The 17,713-nt window shown below is 46.8% G+C and overlaps 1 protein-coding gene across 1 annotated transcript in view; it reads left to right on the forward strand.

Moving 5' to 3' along the window:
- LOC119449045 (uncharacterized) overlaps positions 1-17,713 on the forward strand; it is a 56,390-nt gene that overhangs the window by 20,472 nt on the left and 18,205 nt on the right. The window contains exons 4-5 of the mRNA XM_049666627.1: positions 2,470-2,612; positions 13,628-13,778. Coding sequence (XP_049522584.1) covers positions 2,470-2,612; positions 13,628-13,778 — 294 coding nt within the window. The remainder of the gene's footprint in view (positions 1-2,469; positions 2,613-13,627; positions 13,779-17,713) is intronic.

Consider the following 17,713-nt stretch of genomic DNA (forward strand, 5'->3'; position numbering starts at 1 on the left):
CCTTTCACCGGCTAACAGTTTAATTTTATCGCTCAGTGCAAGACGCATCTGCGTGATTCTGAACTTTCGATACTCTAATGGTCTCACTTATGGCATCGGTTGTCTGTGTTCTCAACGGAACTAGCGTATCAGACTGTGTGCGCGACAGGAATAGTGTTGCACTTTTTTGGAAAGTGTACGAGCATCAGCGATTATGCTGGAACCTTCGACGAATCACGTATAAAAGCCGACGCGATTGGCCCGCAGAAGGGTGAAGGCTTGGGCTAGTTGGTTTTCCATGAGGCTATGTTGTGTAACGCGAAGCAGGACGAGGTAGACAGAGAGACAAGGACAAGCGCTTACTGCCAACTGAAATGTTATTGACTGATGCATATATTATATGGGAAAGAGCAGAAGAAACCAGTTGGCAGAAAGCTTCTCTGTGTCTGTCGTCCTGCCTCGCGCTGCACCACGTAGCCTCTTGACCCACAGATCGGGGGCGCAATCTTATGACCGTTTATAAAGCGCACGCTTCACTTCATCGCTTGCGCCACTAAATACGGCCGTCCAAGCCGGAGGTGAAAGAAGGTGAGGACGCGACCAATAGACGAGAGGGTGCCACCTCTGAAGTGCACGTTATTATATTGCCCGCTAGTCGAAGAACTGCAGTGTTTCTGCTTGCTCATTAAATATAAAATATTATTGTTTGTTTTATTTTATTTTAAAGTATAAATTTTCAAAGTGTTAAAGTATGTTTTAAAGTTTGAACGCGCGGCGTATTGCGTTTACGCGATGCTTCACGTACTTAATATTGTTCTTCTGTTTCATCCTCAGTCTACAAGTCATGTCGCAAACGTAAATGAGTTGGCGGAGCGCATCGCCCTCTCGTCTGCTACCAGGAGCTTGCACGACGCACGCGCCAGGCATGCACTGCCAGCACTTCATAAGTAGCAAGTGCAACAAAACAGTGAACTGTCTCGTTGTACGACCTTTACTTACGTTCCATATCAATTTTCCGTTTTTTTTTACACTCTTCGTCATCAGCTCTGACATAACCAGCACGCCACCGCGCTGCCGTTATCACAGCGATTTTCCTCTCGGCATGTCGCGTCATAAAAAGAACGGACCACGAAGTTCAACATCCCAATATACGGGTCCTGCATTGCCTCATCAGAGAAGCTAAATCGAGGAGCGCGGTCGGCGCCATACTGGGAAATTCAGAACGAATGTGTGGTACTCCCTAAGCACAGCAAAAAAGGGCAGCCAAATGATTGGTCTCTACACTGTCCCCGTCTTGACTTTGCAGTCTTATCAGCCGAACAAAGAAAGCGCTGGAGCTACCTGGGTCGATCTCTTCTGACTGCTGAATGACGATGTGCGTGCTATGGACGCTGGCGATAGACATGCAAACGCCTCCTTCGCATTGGCTTTGACAGCCGGGGTCACAGAAAAGCTGACCCAATTGTTGTACCGCCCAACGTCAGTAATTGCCATAAAAACTTTGTGAACAGTGCCGGAGACAGAGATCTAGGCCATTGCGATAAATGCTTCGCTTCTGACAGACGTCTGGATGCTCCAGGCCGGTGACGAGGAACCGCAGCTAGCAATTCCTCCCTCTCCATGTAATGGCCACTGGCACGCTTGTACCCGAGTCTCCTCCAATTCGTTGCGTAGCCATCAAAAAAGGTTTGCTTAAAAGCCTACAGTAACGGTGTGAATGCTTTTCAGTCATGTCTTCGAACGCGTATTGCTGCTTTCGTCGACACCGAAAAATCAATGCCAAGCAGACGACAAGGGTAAGTCACAGCCTTTGAAGCAACCAACGCAGGCACACGCGACGTGCGTGGGTCTCTGGGGCAGCACGGCAGGCGCACGCATCCAGGGTCGCAAGCCAACATCCAAGCCACATCAACGGAACCTGTAGTGAAGTACCTCATCGTGGGTTTCGCTCTTAGCCGATGATGGTTTCGCTTTGTAAATGATTGGCACATTTTTTACGTGTGTATGATTTGCGGGGCGGCTCCGCTGTATCTGAGAGCCGGTGACGCAAGCACAACTCTGAGCATGTCAAATAAGCAAGAGCACACCGAAAACGAAGACGAAGGAACATGTACACACAACTCAAGCGCTGTCTTTCAACTTACACTTGAAATATAGCTCTTGTTTTCTGTGTACGTATTCTTTCGTTTTCGGATTCAGTGCGCTGTTGCCTATTTACCATGAATCAATACCAACTCGCCGAGTTTTCTATCTTCTATTCTGAGCAATCAGACAAGGCCTAGTGAGCCGTTCGCTTTCCGAACCGCTATGAGATTCCGCCCCAGATTTCGATAATCTAAAACGGTGCTCACCGCTGCCATTGAGCTACTACTTGTTTCGCTGGGCACGGGTTCGTCCAATAAACAGCTGGTTTCCTGACTAGAATTGTGCCACTGTGGTTGTTTAGCGTGACTACAACAGTACAGTATATTCCCATGCCGCTGTTCTCAGGTGTTGGCACTGCACGTGGAGCTGTCCTACTCGTACGGGGTGAGCGGCCTGCTGCGCATTCGGCCAAGCCTCGCGCGCTCTCTCTCTGTGGAGTTGGACGGCGTAGCTTTGGCGGCTTCGCTGAAGAGAGAGAGAGATATCTTGTGAGTCATCAACGTTTTGTACATCTGGCCACCCCGCGCGGTGGCTTAGCGGCTATGGTGTAGCGCTGCGCTGCTAAATATGTACAATGTCGCGGGATCAAATCCCGCCCGCAGCGGCCGCATTTCGTTGGGGTGAAAATGCGAAAACGCCCGTGTCCCATGCTTTCGGGGCACGTTAGAAACTCCCTGGTGGTAAACGTTAATCCGGGGTCCTCCACTACGGCGTGCATCATAATTAAATCGTGCTTTTAGCACGTAATACCCCAGAATTCAATTGAAATTATACATATAGTTAGCCCTATATTGCCACGAACCGGCGTTCGGAGATGTCAGGTCAAAACTCCGCGCTTAGGCGAAAGAAAAATCAATTCTTACACCATACGTCAGCTAAAATCCAAGCTAGCACAAAATTCTGGCGCTTCACCATCTGTCGGACTTGTAAAACAATGATAAGTAAATCGAGCTTGCAACGAGACTGAACTGTCCAAGAAGAGAAGCTAGCGCTGTTGCATCTACACAGACGCCCAATTTAGTCATCTGCATGCCATCTTTCATACCATCTTACACGCTAAGGTAAACTGTGTGGCTGTTCGCCATTGCAAGTCAAAGCACGTGTAGTAGGAGATCACAGCTGCATGGCACAAATGCTTCCAAAGTCACTACGATATGTTTGTCGTAACACGCGTAACTACCGGTCTGACATTCGCATGTTAGCATTCCTAACATTTGTGTGCCCACAGGTCGAAACTGCATGCCTGATATATTCTCCCCATCATGAGTACTTAATCTCAATTGTGAATGCGAATAAAAAAACAAAAAAAACTACCATAGCAGGCACTGGAGTCGCAATGCTAAAGCGACAGCGGAGCTGATGGGCACCTAGCCCGTCCTGGCTTTTGGCCTAGGCTAAGCACTACCGAGTCATCGCTAGCATTTTGCGAAATTTATTGATTAATGATCGACTATCGATTAACTATTGATTGGCTATCTATTGGCTGCCGCAAGGTATTGGCTACGTATGCGGGCTAGGCTAAGCACTACGAAGTCATGCGCAGAATTTTCCGGAATTTATTGATTATTGATCGGTTGTCGGTTAGCTATTGATTGGCTATTGATTGGCTATCGCAATGTATTGACTACGTATTTGGACTAGGCTAAGCACTACCAAGTCATCCCCAGCACTTTCTGGAATTTATTGATTATTAATCGGTTATAGATTAGCTATTGATTGGCTATCGATGACTAAGCTTAAGTAGTCCCAACCATGCTAAGCTAGACTTAGGCTCAGCTTCGCTAGTTCACAGGGGTGCCATTGCGATTGGACCCTTTCTGCACAACCGCCGGGATCGGCCCACATTATTTGCGGTTAACAACCGGAATCACGGCCGGCTTAAACAGCTCCGCTGTTAAAATTGAGCTAGTCGATGCATATGGCGCTATTACAATCATCATTGAGCAGAACATATTGCAGTCCTAGTTGGTTTATTAACAAGGACTGATTTGGGAAACAGAAAACACGAAGTGAAGGAACATAACAAAGCTTTTTTCATGTTCCTTCTCTTTGTGTTGTGTTTTTCGTCTCGCGGCGCAATAACTATAGTCTCTATTTACAACCATGAGTCAAGCATAACCCGAATCAACCTTGAGTTTTCGCTTCATACAATAATTAGTCGCTGTGACTTATTACTCCAGTCTCACCCTGATAAATACGTTCATCAAACGCGGTCATCACCTTTAATGCTGAAACGTGCATGTTGCACATCACCAATGACTGAATAATGACTTCAGATTTACTGTTATCTATGGAAACGCGGACGCATTTATATTGTCGGCAGTAGCCATGAGCTATTCGCTTATAAAATTCCTTTCCTGACAGCACGGTGTCGCAAGCGGACACAAATACAAATTTTGGCAACTCCTGAAACTGCATTTTTTGTTTTAATTTTGTTATTCGGTATGTGATGCTATGTATCATCCTGTAAAATTAAGCTTGCTTTTTAACAGCTGAGCTGCTGCAGGTCGAGGCTGCACCGTCAGTCCGTGCGTCTGACCGCCGGTGTCACGCAGGTCACGTGACCAGTAGAGGTTGAGAGTCTCTCCGTGGGAGGGCTGGTTACGTGACCAGCAGAGGAGGAGAGGCGCACTGCGGGAGGAGGCGACCAATCAGAGGCCACGCTGAGCGCGAGAAGGAGAGGCGATGGATATAAGAGAAAGTGTTTCTGTGCGGCACGCCCTTTCGGATAACGCCCCACGCACAGAGCTGCTGTCGACGCCGTCCGCGTTTCCCCGCGTTCGCGCCGAACGTGTGCGCTGTTCGTGACTGCACCCGATGTCTCTGGCATGGCCGCTCGATAAAAAAAGGTCTTTTTTTATCCAGCGGCCATGTCTGGCGACAGCTCGGCATGTTGCGACCAGACAACTGGACACTCGTTGAGTAGCGTCGGAAGTCGCTGCCTGTTCTCGCCTCGCGACTTTTTAATTTAACTTTTTTTTTCTAATAAAAACAAAGCCGAGGAGTTTCGTTCACATCCTTCGCGTCCTCGAAGGAACAAGATGGGGCCCTTTGCAGTCATCGTTACTCCAACTGTACCAAGCGCTATTCATAGGATATATAGGGTACAGCACGCCGGCGCTCTGAATGAAGCATGGGACTTTCTTTCTTTCTTTATTTGTTTCCATTGCTCAAAATACAATGGCAGGGGCTAAGATAAAAGCTGCAGTGAGGCAGCTTGAGGTGCCCTTAGCACCCGTGTTACATGGTGGCAGTGAGTCGCGCAATGAACCATATGCAGAAACGTTACATATAAATAGGAAAGTACAATAAATAACCAATTCAAGATAATTTTCAATAGGGGTACGAGGAAATTGGACAATGGCAAGTACAAACAATGCAGATAGTACACACCTCCACATTACATACACTAGGCAATAGGTAAATAAAGTTGAAAATTACGTACACTTGACGGTGCATAATTAAAGGTGCAAAGAAATAGTGCTAAAATTATATTGGAATAATTAGGAGAAGGAATACGATGAGCAAAAATTATGTCATTGCAAACATGTAACAATGCGCATATGTTAATACAGGTGATAAAGAAATTATGCTAATTAATTAATTGGGAAAAGGTTCGGATAAGTGACAACAGTTCGGGCCGTGTTATGTAAATGATGTCAATGCCAGCGTCATGAAATGAATTAAGCAGTCTGGGTAATTTATTTTTCGTCATTTGCAAGCCATAGTTGGTTCTTGAAGGGGGTATAGACCAATATTCTCCATGACGGGTAATATAGGTAGCTGTATTTTTTTGCAGACAAGCAATTTCATTAAATACGCTGTTTTCAGAGCTTAAGTTTGAGTGCCATATACGAAGGAGAGAGCGGTTATATAGGGAATATATTGTGGGTATGTTGTAGTGTTGAAAGAGGTGCTCAGTGTGATTGTGGTATGGCACGTTTGCTATGATACGTATGATCTTTTTCTGTAGTAAGTGTATTTTCCTGAGGTTAGATTCAGTTGTTGTGCCCCACACAAGGTGTGTATAATTAATGTGTGATGCAAATAATGAGTGGTAAATTAATATTTTACGGATGTTGGTAGACGATATCTGTTCCTGTTTAGCATTCCTGTGATACGGCTAAGCTTTTGTACTACAGAGTCTACGTGTCGATCCCAGTTTAGCGTACTAGAGAAGTATGTACCTAATACTTTAATTTCGTTGACTATTTCTATGCTCCCTTTATTCATCTCTAAAGTGTGGCTTTGTGGAATCTTTGTGCCTTTCGCATAAAAAATTACGGCTTTTGTCTTATTTGAATTTATTTTTAGATAATTTTCTGTAGACCATGTGGACATGCTCTGGAGAAACTCGTTTGAGCTATTTATTAAACTAGTATAACATGCCGATGAAATAAACACACTAGTATCGTCTGCATATATGACGAATTTTGCCTTCGGATAGATCAGAACAACATCGTTTATATATAAATTAAAAAGCAAGGGACCAAGAATACTTCCTTGCGGAACTCCTGTTTTTATTTCTCCAGGAAACGATCTAAATTTATTTATGTGCACATATTGCAGTCTTTTTCCTAAATATGACTTAATTAACTGCAGTGGGAGGCCCCTGATACCATACGTCTCAAGTTTTGTTAATAATAAGTTATGGTTAATATGATCGAAGGCCTGAGTAAAGTCTATAAATATACCTATTGTCAGTAGCTTCCTTTCAAAATTTTGCAGTATATGGTCTTTCTGGTCTAGAAGTGCTAACTGTGTTGATTTGTTTTTTTGAAAGCAATACTGAGCTTTCGTGATAATGCGATATTTTTCACAGAAGGATGATAACTGAATAAATATTATTTTTTCAAGTCCTTTAGAAAAGTGAGGCAAAAGTGATATGGGGCGATAATTTTGTATATTGAGCCTGTCTCCCTTCTTGTATATTGGAATGACTTTAGCAATCTTCATTTTTGATGGAAAGATGCCTTCAGCAATAGAGGTATTATAGATATGGACTAGAATGGGGGCTATATCATGTATGACATATTTTATGGGTCTTATCTGCAGGTCGTCTGAATCACAGCTTTTAGAGTTTTTCATTCCCATAAATACAGAGCAGACCTCGTCAATATTAGTTGCATGGAAAAAGATTGTGTTTGAGTTTCCAGGTAAGGAGAGAGTGTTGTATATCTGTGTTTACTTGTGTTTATGCAATTGCATCACGTGCAACACATGCATATGTAACACTCCGTGTAACCACGGCCGCTAGATAAAGGAAAGGTGGTGTAACTAACACAGCTTCGCTGTTCGACCATCGTCACGGAGTGGGTGGGATGTATAATGTCTTTTCGTGTTTTTCAAACGACATTTTCTTATACGATATTTGGTTATTTGGGCAAGCATTGTGCGTGTTATATGATTCTGTCTTTTGTTCGTTACCCTGAACTGTTAATTTTTAATGCGAAACCTTGGTTGCGAACTTCAGACGCTTTCAGTGTATCAATCCATCTAGCCTTCTACGTCTTGATGCCGTCGTGGTCTTTCCTTCAACTGGGTAGTTACGCACAGATAACATGAATGAGATTTCTGCACATCAATGACACGACACATTTGTCCTGGCAAATATTTCATGACATAAATTGTATAAATGACAGGATGCCATCGTGTTCGTTTCTTTATTCAATATATTATCAGGCTATGAATGACATGCATGCACGAACTAACATGGGTGAGCGTACATATATGTCATAGCATAGATGACATGATATAAAGGTAATGACATGAATTACATGGATCGTAAGACATGGCATCAGTGACATCAGTGACATTACAAGCTGGTCATGGAATGTATGTCATGACAAATGGTATAAATGACATTATGACATCGTGGTCGTTTCCATAACTTGACCAGCAGAACGAACAGGCAGAGTGCAGCGGAGGATGAAATATGAAGTTGCGAAGAGAGAGCGAGGAGTTAAGCGGAGGAGGCGAGTATGGCGAAAGGGTGACGAGGACAGCGGAGTGCCGGAAGAGACGTGCAAGTCAGCGGCCACCCGCTACGAGTTGGCGCCATTACAACGCACGCGGTCGCCGATGACGTCATTACTAAGGCATGCGGCGAGCACCGGTACTATTGTCATCATCATCATCAGCCTATATTTATGTGCACTGCAGGACAAAGGCCTTGCCATATTACCAAATCGTGGTGCATTTTGTAAATAGACTGGGGCGCAGCTCGTTTAGGCAACCCACAAGTACCATCCGAAAGACGTCCGCCACAGGATCCCATTCCTTATATCCGAAGGATGTGCAAATTAGTTTTTTGGATGTCCATCGGACGTTTGTCGGAGATTCACAGAAGTACGATGGATATCCGTTATATCCGAAAGAGACACCCAAAGGACGTCTGACGGATATCCATAGTTGCTTGGGTTAGACTCCTGGGCATCTGCCCTGTTTCCGCGGCCGTGCTGGGCCACATTCGCTGCTCCAAGGGAACTCGACATTACACAACCATACACTTCAGTGGCCGGAAATGGAATGACTGAACCACCGACTCCCTGTGACGGATATCAATACGTATTCCGGATAGTTACGCAGCATCTCGCTGCGTCTTTAAAAAAGAAAACTGCGTCGACCGGGAATCGAACACGGGCCACCGGTGTGACAGGCGAGTATTCTACCACTGAAACACCGACGCCCTGCGACTTATCATCATCATCATCAGCCTATATTTATGTCCACTGTAGGATGAAGGCCTCTCCCAGCGATCTCCAATTACTGCTGCCTCGAGCTAACTGATTCCATCTTGCGGCTGCAAATTTCCTAACTTCATCACCCCACCTAGTTTTCCGTCGTCCTCGACTGTGCTGCCCTTCTCTTGGTATCCATTCTCTAATTGTTTTGGTCCACAGGTCTTCCACTCTACGCATTACGTGACCCGCCCAGCTATATTCTTTTCTATTAATGCCAATTAGAATATCGGCTTTCACCGTTCGCTCTCTGATCCACACCACTCTCTTCCTGTCTCTTAAAATTAGGCCAACATTTTTCGTTCCAATGCTCTTTGCGCGGTCCTTAACTTGTTCTCGAGCTTTTTTGTTAACCTGCAAGTTTCTGCCCCATATGTTAGCACCAGTAGAATGCACTGATTGTACACTTTGCCTTTCAACGACCGTGGTAAGCTCCAAGTCATGATTTGACAATACCTGCCGCATGTACTCCAAGCCAGTTTAATCTTCTGTAAATTTCTTTCTCGTGATCAGGGTTCCCTGTGTGTAATTGACCTAGATAAACGTACTACTTCACAGACTCTAGAGGCTGACTGGCAATCCAGAATTCTTGTTCCCTTGCCAGGCTATTGAACATTATGTTTGTCTTCTGCATACTTCAACACCACTCTTATACTTTCTCCGTTAAGGACCTCAACCATTTGTTGTAATTCGTCCCCATTGTTTCTGAACAGGACAATGCCATCTGCAAACCGAAGGTTGCTGAGATATTCGCCGTTGATCCTCACTCCTAATGCTTCACAGCCTAGGATCTTGAATACTTCTTCTAAGCATGCAGTGAATAGCATTGGAGAGATTGTGTCTCCTTGCCTGACCCCTTTCCTTCTAGGTAACTTTCTACTTTTCTTGCGAAGAATCAAGGTAGCTGTCGAATGCTTGTAGATATTTGCCAAGATATTCACATATGCCCCCTGTACTCCTTGATTATGCAATGCCTCTATGAGTGTTGGTGTCTCTACTGCAGTGAGGACAGTAAATGCACGATAATCGGGGCCAGCTACACAGAGAGGGAATAGTGCCGCGTGGGCGTTTGCACGGGAAAAGAACAAGCCAGCGCACTCGATGCGAGCGGTCGCATCCACCAGGCGCTGCCTGGGACAATATGTACTATGGGTGGGTGGCCCATAGTACTTTGGGCATTATGTGATGACGAGCAGCACGAGTGAGCACCGCAGATGTGCGTCGCGAAAATCGGGTGAAGGTGACCTGTCACGCGGCGAAGGTTGGCGTAACGGCATGCCGGGAGGACAATACCGTGAGCCTGAAGAAGCGTAGTACCTGATGACAACTCCGCAGGTCTTCGTACATGTTCGGTCCAGGAGGTGGTAGTTGTAGTTACGCGATCAATCCTACTAGAATCTCCCGGTTTGCGTGGTAGTAGCGTAGCATTACATTAGTCACGGTACTGATGGACGCGCTGCTGTTCTTTGTCGGCGGTACTGGGGTCGATTATCACGCCGCTGCAAGATGACCGGTTTTGGAGTTTCGTATGAGGAGATCGTTGAAATACAATCGCACTTTGATAGTTTCACAAGGGGTGACGAAGGGAATGACAGTGAACGTGACCTTGCAGTTCATGATTGAGCTAGTAGACGGGGCAAAGGAAGCGCCGCCACGAGAAAAGCCCTCCTTCGTGCTGGGTGGGAGCCGCCTAATGCGGAGCTTATGAAGATGATGTTCCTCTCATTACTGCGAAGGTGCACCGTCCTACAAAGTGGAACACAATTGAACTAATTATCATAAGCTTGAGTGCCACTTGCGAGTGTGAACATACAGAAAAGAAGTCAAGTTGCATGTTAAACAGTTTGTGAGGCGACCATTGACGCCGATACCCGGCTTTCAGACAAATACCTGCGCTCAGTGGTAGCGCAAATCGCGCACGCCAACTACGTTAGCATAAATGCGTTCTTTTTTTGGCCTCCATCATGGAGTCAGTCAAGAAAATGAAATGAAAGTATTTTAGTGTAGACACTACAATACATATACTTGACGGCAAGCGCCAGCCGGAAAGGTGCACGCTACGGAGGTCTCCTATGTGCAGCACAGTATCCCAACCTTTAAGGACGGCATTGCTGTGTGAGACTTGCAATCTCCCATTCAGCCTGCTAGGAAACGCTTGATTGCTTCCAAAAAAGCGACTTCTAGACCATTGACGCATGCTGCTCAACTCAGGTGACCACCTCATGATGTCCGACTGAAAAGTGTAACAAATTTTTTATGTGTGAGAACAGCATTTTCGGGACAGATGTTCAGCATTTTAAAATAAATAAGTTTTACTCGTAAAAGAACCTTTTGTGCACGAACGATACAATATAGAATAAATATCCCAGAGGACGCAGTCTGGTGCAAAATAGACCGCACATTAACGGAAATATTCAGCATAATCACGGCACGTGTCTGACGTGCCGTGGTCTGACGTGCCCTTAGTGGGTATCCTCGCTGAGCTTCTTCTAAGTCCGGTTCTTTTGATAATTATGTCAGTATGCATGGGAAGCATCCATGGGCGTGCGAAGGTTAAGTGAGGTTCCACGATACCCTTTGCCTCGTGGTGTGACATTCGCTACGTCAGTACCGCCACATAGGTTCTTCGATTCCCGTTCGTTTGATATCCACGTCAGCATGGTTGCGAATTACCCAGGGGGTTGCGAAAGTTACTTGATGCCACGTGACTCTTTTGCATCAGGTCTGAAGTCCGCGACGTTGGTTCCACCACATAGCTTATTCGATTCCTATTTGCTTGATATCTATGTCAGTGTATTTCCGAATCACCTATGAGCTTGCGAAAGTTACCTGTGGTCAAATGACAACCTTTCAAACCACGTGGTTAGACGCTCGCTATGTGGATTTCACTGCATAGCTTCTTCGATTGCGGTTCGTTTTATATCCATGTCAGTGTGTCTGGGAATCACTCATGAGCTTCCGAATGCAGCGTGAGGTCCCTTGACACCCTTTTCGTGGTCTGACGTGCCCTACGTGGGTGCCAATACCGAGCTTGTTCGAAGCTCGTTTATTAGATATCCATTTCAGCGGGGCTTGTAGAAATAAAAATGACCTGATGTCACGTGACTACCCTTTCAGCCTTTTTTCAGCATTCATTAGAAATCAATAGCTAATGGATGTGTTTGGAAGCCCCCTTATTTCAATAGATGTCAGGAAGGCCGTCAAATAGCTGCTATTTGTATTACCTCCTCATGGCAATAATGCCAGTAACACTACATTATTTCGATGACAAATTGAGAGTAATTTGAACAGTGCTAAGCCTTTTTACGGGATATCACATGGCAATGCTCCTCAAGAAGTTTATTCAGTTATGTTTGGTCGGCGCAAAATTACCCTATAAAGTTTTGTCTTTATTATGAGCTTTCTAAAACACCTTTGCAAACTCGTGTTTACTTTGGATTACATTTACCGGCGTGAGCGTCAAAATAGGTGGCGCGTAGAATTATTTATTTGTCACTGGGCTTAAATACATGGCACCTGGACTAAATTCACTGGCGCTTACACGTAGTAGCTGGCGCTTTGAATAATTCGAAAAGGAAAACCTGTACATTTCATCTAAACGTGTTACGATACACAGTTCTAGTCGTTAAATCTTAATTTAACGACTAGAACTGTGTTTTCTTAAGATTTCTTGTTACACACCGTAAGACACCTTACCTGCCACCTTAACTATGTCTCGCTCGAGCACATGCCATCATACAAGTATTATGGTGTTCATATGACCCCTTAAATATCATGAGCAACGGACATCGAAACCATCTGGTCTGAAGCTTATTGCAACCAACGTAACCTTAGGAAAATATTAATTCATTTATTATTCTGCATCCGACCTGAACTAGCATACGGGTCTTCTGTCTCACACCCATATTAAGTGTACATCACTTCCCACCTTGATCGATGCAGAACCGTGCTGCCCATTCATCGCAACAGGCAAGCCCCAATTTGACCTGCCTATTATGCGAGCGCCATCTTGATATCATTTTCGCAAGTAAAGTACCCGAACGTGTGGCTGTAGGTCTGGTAGAAATGCTGGAGAAGGTGTTTGTGTTTGAGTTTCCTCGTAGCAGAATTAGGCTTTCTCGTACATTCAAATTATAATCCGACGCCTATTGGTAAACAAACTGCCGGCGAATCCGCCGCCGAATGGTAAAGTTGTACTTTACCATTTTTCCGGCATATTTCACTGTGAGAAATTCAATTGTTGTTCACGAAAACATTGCAACACTTGGAGGGCCTGCGCGGTCGTGGTGGTTGAGGATGATTGTCTCTGCCACCTGCTGACATCGCAGGCCGACGCCGGTTCCCGACGCCGGATGTCCTACGAAGCAGGGCTCTTAACGCTATCTCGTTAAAAGCCACGTGCCTATCTAAGCTGTCTGGTTACATTAGAGAACAAGCAAGAAGGAGCTTTGCATGAGCCTATGCTGTGTACCAGCATCAACATTAACTTTCCTTCGAGGAGTGCTCCGCCTCAGAAGAGTTTTCTTGGAGTTGCGAGTGGCGAAGTCTCGCTGAAAGTTATGAAACTTTTGCGAAGTCTCCACGCAGCTCGTTTAAGTGCTTCCGATATTTATGGGCGCATCCTCGACGCCACCGGTCAGTTTCAGCCCACATTGACGCTCGTGGTCGTCAAAGATTCGTTGAAAAGAGGCTGTCGTCGTTCACGCAAGTGGTGGTAATGATCGCCACCCCAATTCTTCTTTGTGCCCGTCCCATTGCCGCAGGTATCCCTTGATCCTGGCTACCATAGCTGGAGCGCAGTTAGATCCCGGCTTGGTGACGCTGATGGAGAGCCTGTTCGAGAGCATGCAGCAGGCAGTGGCCATGGCAGCGATCCATATTTCCGCCCAGGCTGCATCACCGCTCCTCAAACAGGCAAGGGCGGGCACTGTTGTCAACTAGTGTTACTCTATGAATATTTTGCATGCTTCAGGTCGCTGGATTGTACTATGGCGAAATCTTGTATCTTTAAGGCTTATATTACGGTGGAACCAATCTCACGATGTATGTCTACATTACCGCGATTAGCACTGAAGCAATGTAGCAATGCACCGTATTGTCGCAGCCGGAACGGGTCCTGCATGAGGCGTGTGTGCACAGTGGATCCAGTCTCACGCATGGATGATGATTTATTGGCATCCCCTTTCAAACGGCGCGGTGATAAATGTCATAAGCCAACAAACATCACCACCAAGGACAACATAGGGGAAATTACTTGTACTTAATAGTTGAATTAAGGAAATGATATATTAATGTAAATGAAAACGGATGAAAAAACAACTGTCCGCATGTGGGGAACGAGTACAATTACAGTAAGTGCAAGTAATTTCCCCAATGTTGTCCTTGCTGGTAATGTTTGTTGGTTTCTTAGGATATAATAAAAATCGGGCCCCTCGATTCCCTTTCTTCTTGCTCATTCCATAACGAGGGCTCGAATCCGGCAACATTGATGCCTTCAGGTAGCATATGTGGGTTTATTGACCAGTTGCCATCACCCAAAAAGATCACGTGCTCGTAGCACCTGCGGTAGAAAGGATGTTCCACATCCGCCCCTAGGTATGTGAGTGGTGGTGCTGGCTAACACTCCCAGGGTTAGTTCTAGTTGTAAAACATACAGTGGCGTAGCCAAGGGGGCGGGTTGGGGGGGTTCAAACCCCCCCCCCCCGAAATTTTTTGCACCCCCCCCCCCCCCCCACTAACCCACCCTTTGCTCTCGTCGCTTCGCGCTGACATATTTCAAGAAACCGGTGCTACTTTCACACTTTCGTTCCTGGGCGCTTCCGTTTGGGTTGGTAATTTACAGCGAATCATGTCTGCATATGGAAAAAAACTGTCACGGTGTTTGTCAAGGCCTTGACACTCTGTGAGGTTTTGGGCGCGAATGTGGCGGCCGCATTCTGAAACAACAAATGCGCAACAAATGAAGCAACAAAACAAATGCGGCAGCCGCATTTTAGATGAAGGCGAAAATGCTCGAGGCCCGTTTACTTAGATTTAGGTGCACGTTAAAGTCTCCAGGTGGTCGAAATTTCCGGTATACATTTCCACCGCTTCCCTTCAGGTGCCGGTTAGGCCGCGTTCGCGTAGGAACTTGGTCTCGAAGCTGGCGGAAGCGGCAAAATCTTGCAAAAATCCGCCCGCCTAGGCGGCAAAACAGGCAGAAAAACAGGCGGCGAGCCAAATTGGTCTCGGACCGATTTTTTCGCCATGGCGAAGCGGAAACGTGGCGGAAAGTCGTTCTGCTCGACCGGAAGCTACACTAGCATGTAAACTTCAGGTTGTAACATTGAACATGGCACCAAAAGTGTAGGCTGCAATGCTGATCGACGCGATCAAGAACCACCCCTTGCTCTACGACAAGAGAAGTACTAAAACGTACTGTCAGCAATACTCGCGATAGTATTCAACGTCGCGCGACCGGAGGCGCGGCAACGAAGCCAACGGAGTCGCGTGACCCAACTTCTCGCGCTTTTGCAAAGCCAGGCGAACCCACCACCGCCGTTTCCGAGGTTTTCTTGTCTTCCGTTTATTCATTGTCCATTTCTAGAAAACAAGTAGGTAGAAGTATAAAAGCCATTTCTTCTTCCACTTCCATGACAGACAATAGTTAGGCAGATTCCTCGTTGGCGCTCCATAATTCTCCTCGCACGTGCACGGTATGTTGCAGAAGTCGCGGGGTGCTTTTCTCGTCGCGACGATAGATTGGGAGCGTAGGTCTCACGAAGGACGCGCAGGCTTTGGCGAGCCTCAACACAAAGGGCCAGCCCGGGTTTTAGCTTTGGTGTTCCCGTTGCCACTTCGTGTCCTGGAGGCGCCGAAAATAATACGAATTGATGAAATGTTATTACAACTTGTAAATAAAAGCTATTAAAGAAATATAATCACGCCTAGGCAGCAACCTGTGACACAGCGCTACCGCGCCCGTGTGAGGAGAATTACAGAACGCCAACGAGGAATTTACCGAAGGTTGCAGATGACACGCGAAATTGCGCAAGATGATCACTTTTGATGACGGGTGGGTCAGTGAATGAACATACCGCTTGAAATAATGTGATAATGAGCGCCACCACGCCGACAAACGTACGCAGACTAGATGGATGTGGACGAAAGCGGCAGCGGCGGCCGCGGTGGTAGCAAAACAAATGTGAACTTGGACATGCGCAGAAAAGATTTTGCGGCCGCTTTGGCCTTTTTGGCCGCTTTGGCCTCTCCACCCGCTTGCCGCTTCCCAACTGTGAACGTAGCCATAGTCTGCAGCGCAGAACGTCTCTCGTTTGCGATTGCGCCCCTACGGAAGGCTGGTAGTTACTGTTGTGTTGCTGAATCCCCAACCAGCAATTGCGAAAGGCTGGTAGTTGCTGTTGTGTTGTGGAATCCCAAACCAGCAATGTGCCCACCAAAGGGTTGATGCCAGCAGTGAAATTCCACCGACTCCCAACAGAATGCACGAAACAGACAGCCGACAAGCATGGATTACATGTGCGCAGTACAGCGTAAGTAAACTCTTGTTGCAGGCGCTGACAGTTCTCGTCGGAGTTCACGCGTCCTGAGAAATTGATTATCTGCACTATGCACTGAACAAGACTGGAGTTCATTCCTGCATCACTAGTACACCAATCAGTCGAGATTCTGTGAGGTACAAGGCCGCTTCCTGTTTGCACCGGCCTAAGTGAAGCAGAAATGACTCGCACGCACTACTTAAAATTCGTACACATGCCATGACGTAAAGGCAAATGACGGCTGCACGCTTGCACACAGCGGAAGACACAGCAGCCCATGCACTTGCCGCAGGAAATGCAAGGCGACGAAAGCTTCGTAAAAAAAAGCATTACTCGTTTTTGCGCGTATTTAAGTTTTCTAGCGCAAAGACGCAGCGAACAAGCTATTGCTATGGGAGTAGGTATAGCCTGGTAACACGTGCATTTTCACATGTATAGCCGTCCTTGACCTGTGAAACGCACTTCGCCCCGACGAGGACGACGCCATCCACGCTTAACGGAGATTAACAATTAATGATGTCTTCTCCGATCGGGCGGGTCGTCTCAATGATGCGTTTTCGAAGACTGGTCCATTCAGTGGCGCGATGAGAGACGGTTGCTCCAAACGCCCACTGTACCTGTCGTACTTACTGTATTTTACTGAGCTTACATTACTTTTTACTTAATTTCTTCACAAGCACACACTAGAGCACTGCACGGGCCGATTTTTTCAGCCCGGGCCCGGCCCGGGCCCGTTATTACGTTGGGTGGCCCGCCCGAGCCCGATCAAAACTTTTATGGCGAGACCCGGGCCCGGCCCGGGCCCGAAAATAATCTACGTTACCCGCCCGGCCCGGCCCGCCACCCCTTTACCTTAGGCCCGAGCCCGGCCCGAGCCCGACTCTAAACGGCCCGAACCCGGCCCGAGACCGAAAAATAATGTTTTTCAGAGTTGAGTCGCCCGAGAATAACTCACTGCACGTTACATGCACACCACCAGAAAGCCCGAGCCCGGCCCGGGCCCGGGTCAAAAAGCACACGCCGTGCCGAGCCCAGCCCGAGCCCGTGAAAAAACAGTTCTACCGGCCCGGCCCGGCCCACGGGCCGGGCTTTCGGGTAAGCCCGAGCCCGTGCAGTGCTCTAGCACACACACACGCGAGGGGGGAGGGGGGGTCCCATGTCTTTGATATACATACATAGAGGGTGCTTAAACTACCGATATTTATTATCGATCACGTCACGTAGAGGAAAGCGGACGCTTGCCCCCCCCCCCCCCCCCCCGGTCGGGCCGATGAACCCCCCCCCCGAAAAAAATTTCTGGCTACGCCCCTG

The sequence above is a fragment of the Dermacentor silvarum genome, chromosome 4 (genome assembly GCF_013339745.2).
Source record: "Dermacentor silvarum isolate Dsil-2018 chromosome 4, BIME_Dsil_1.4, whole genome shotgun sequence".
Taxonomy (NCBI): Eukaryota; Metazoa; Arthropoda; class Arachnida; order Ixodida; family Ixodidae; genus Dermacentor; species Dermacentor silvarum.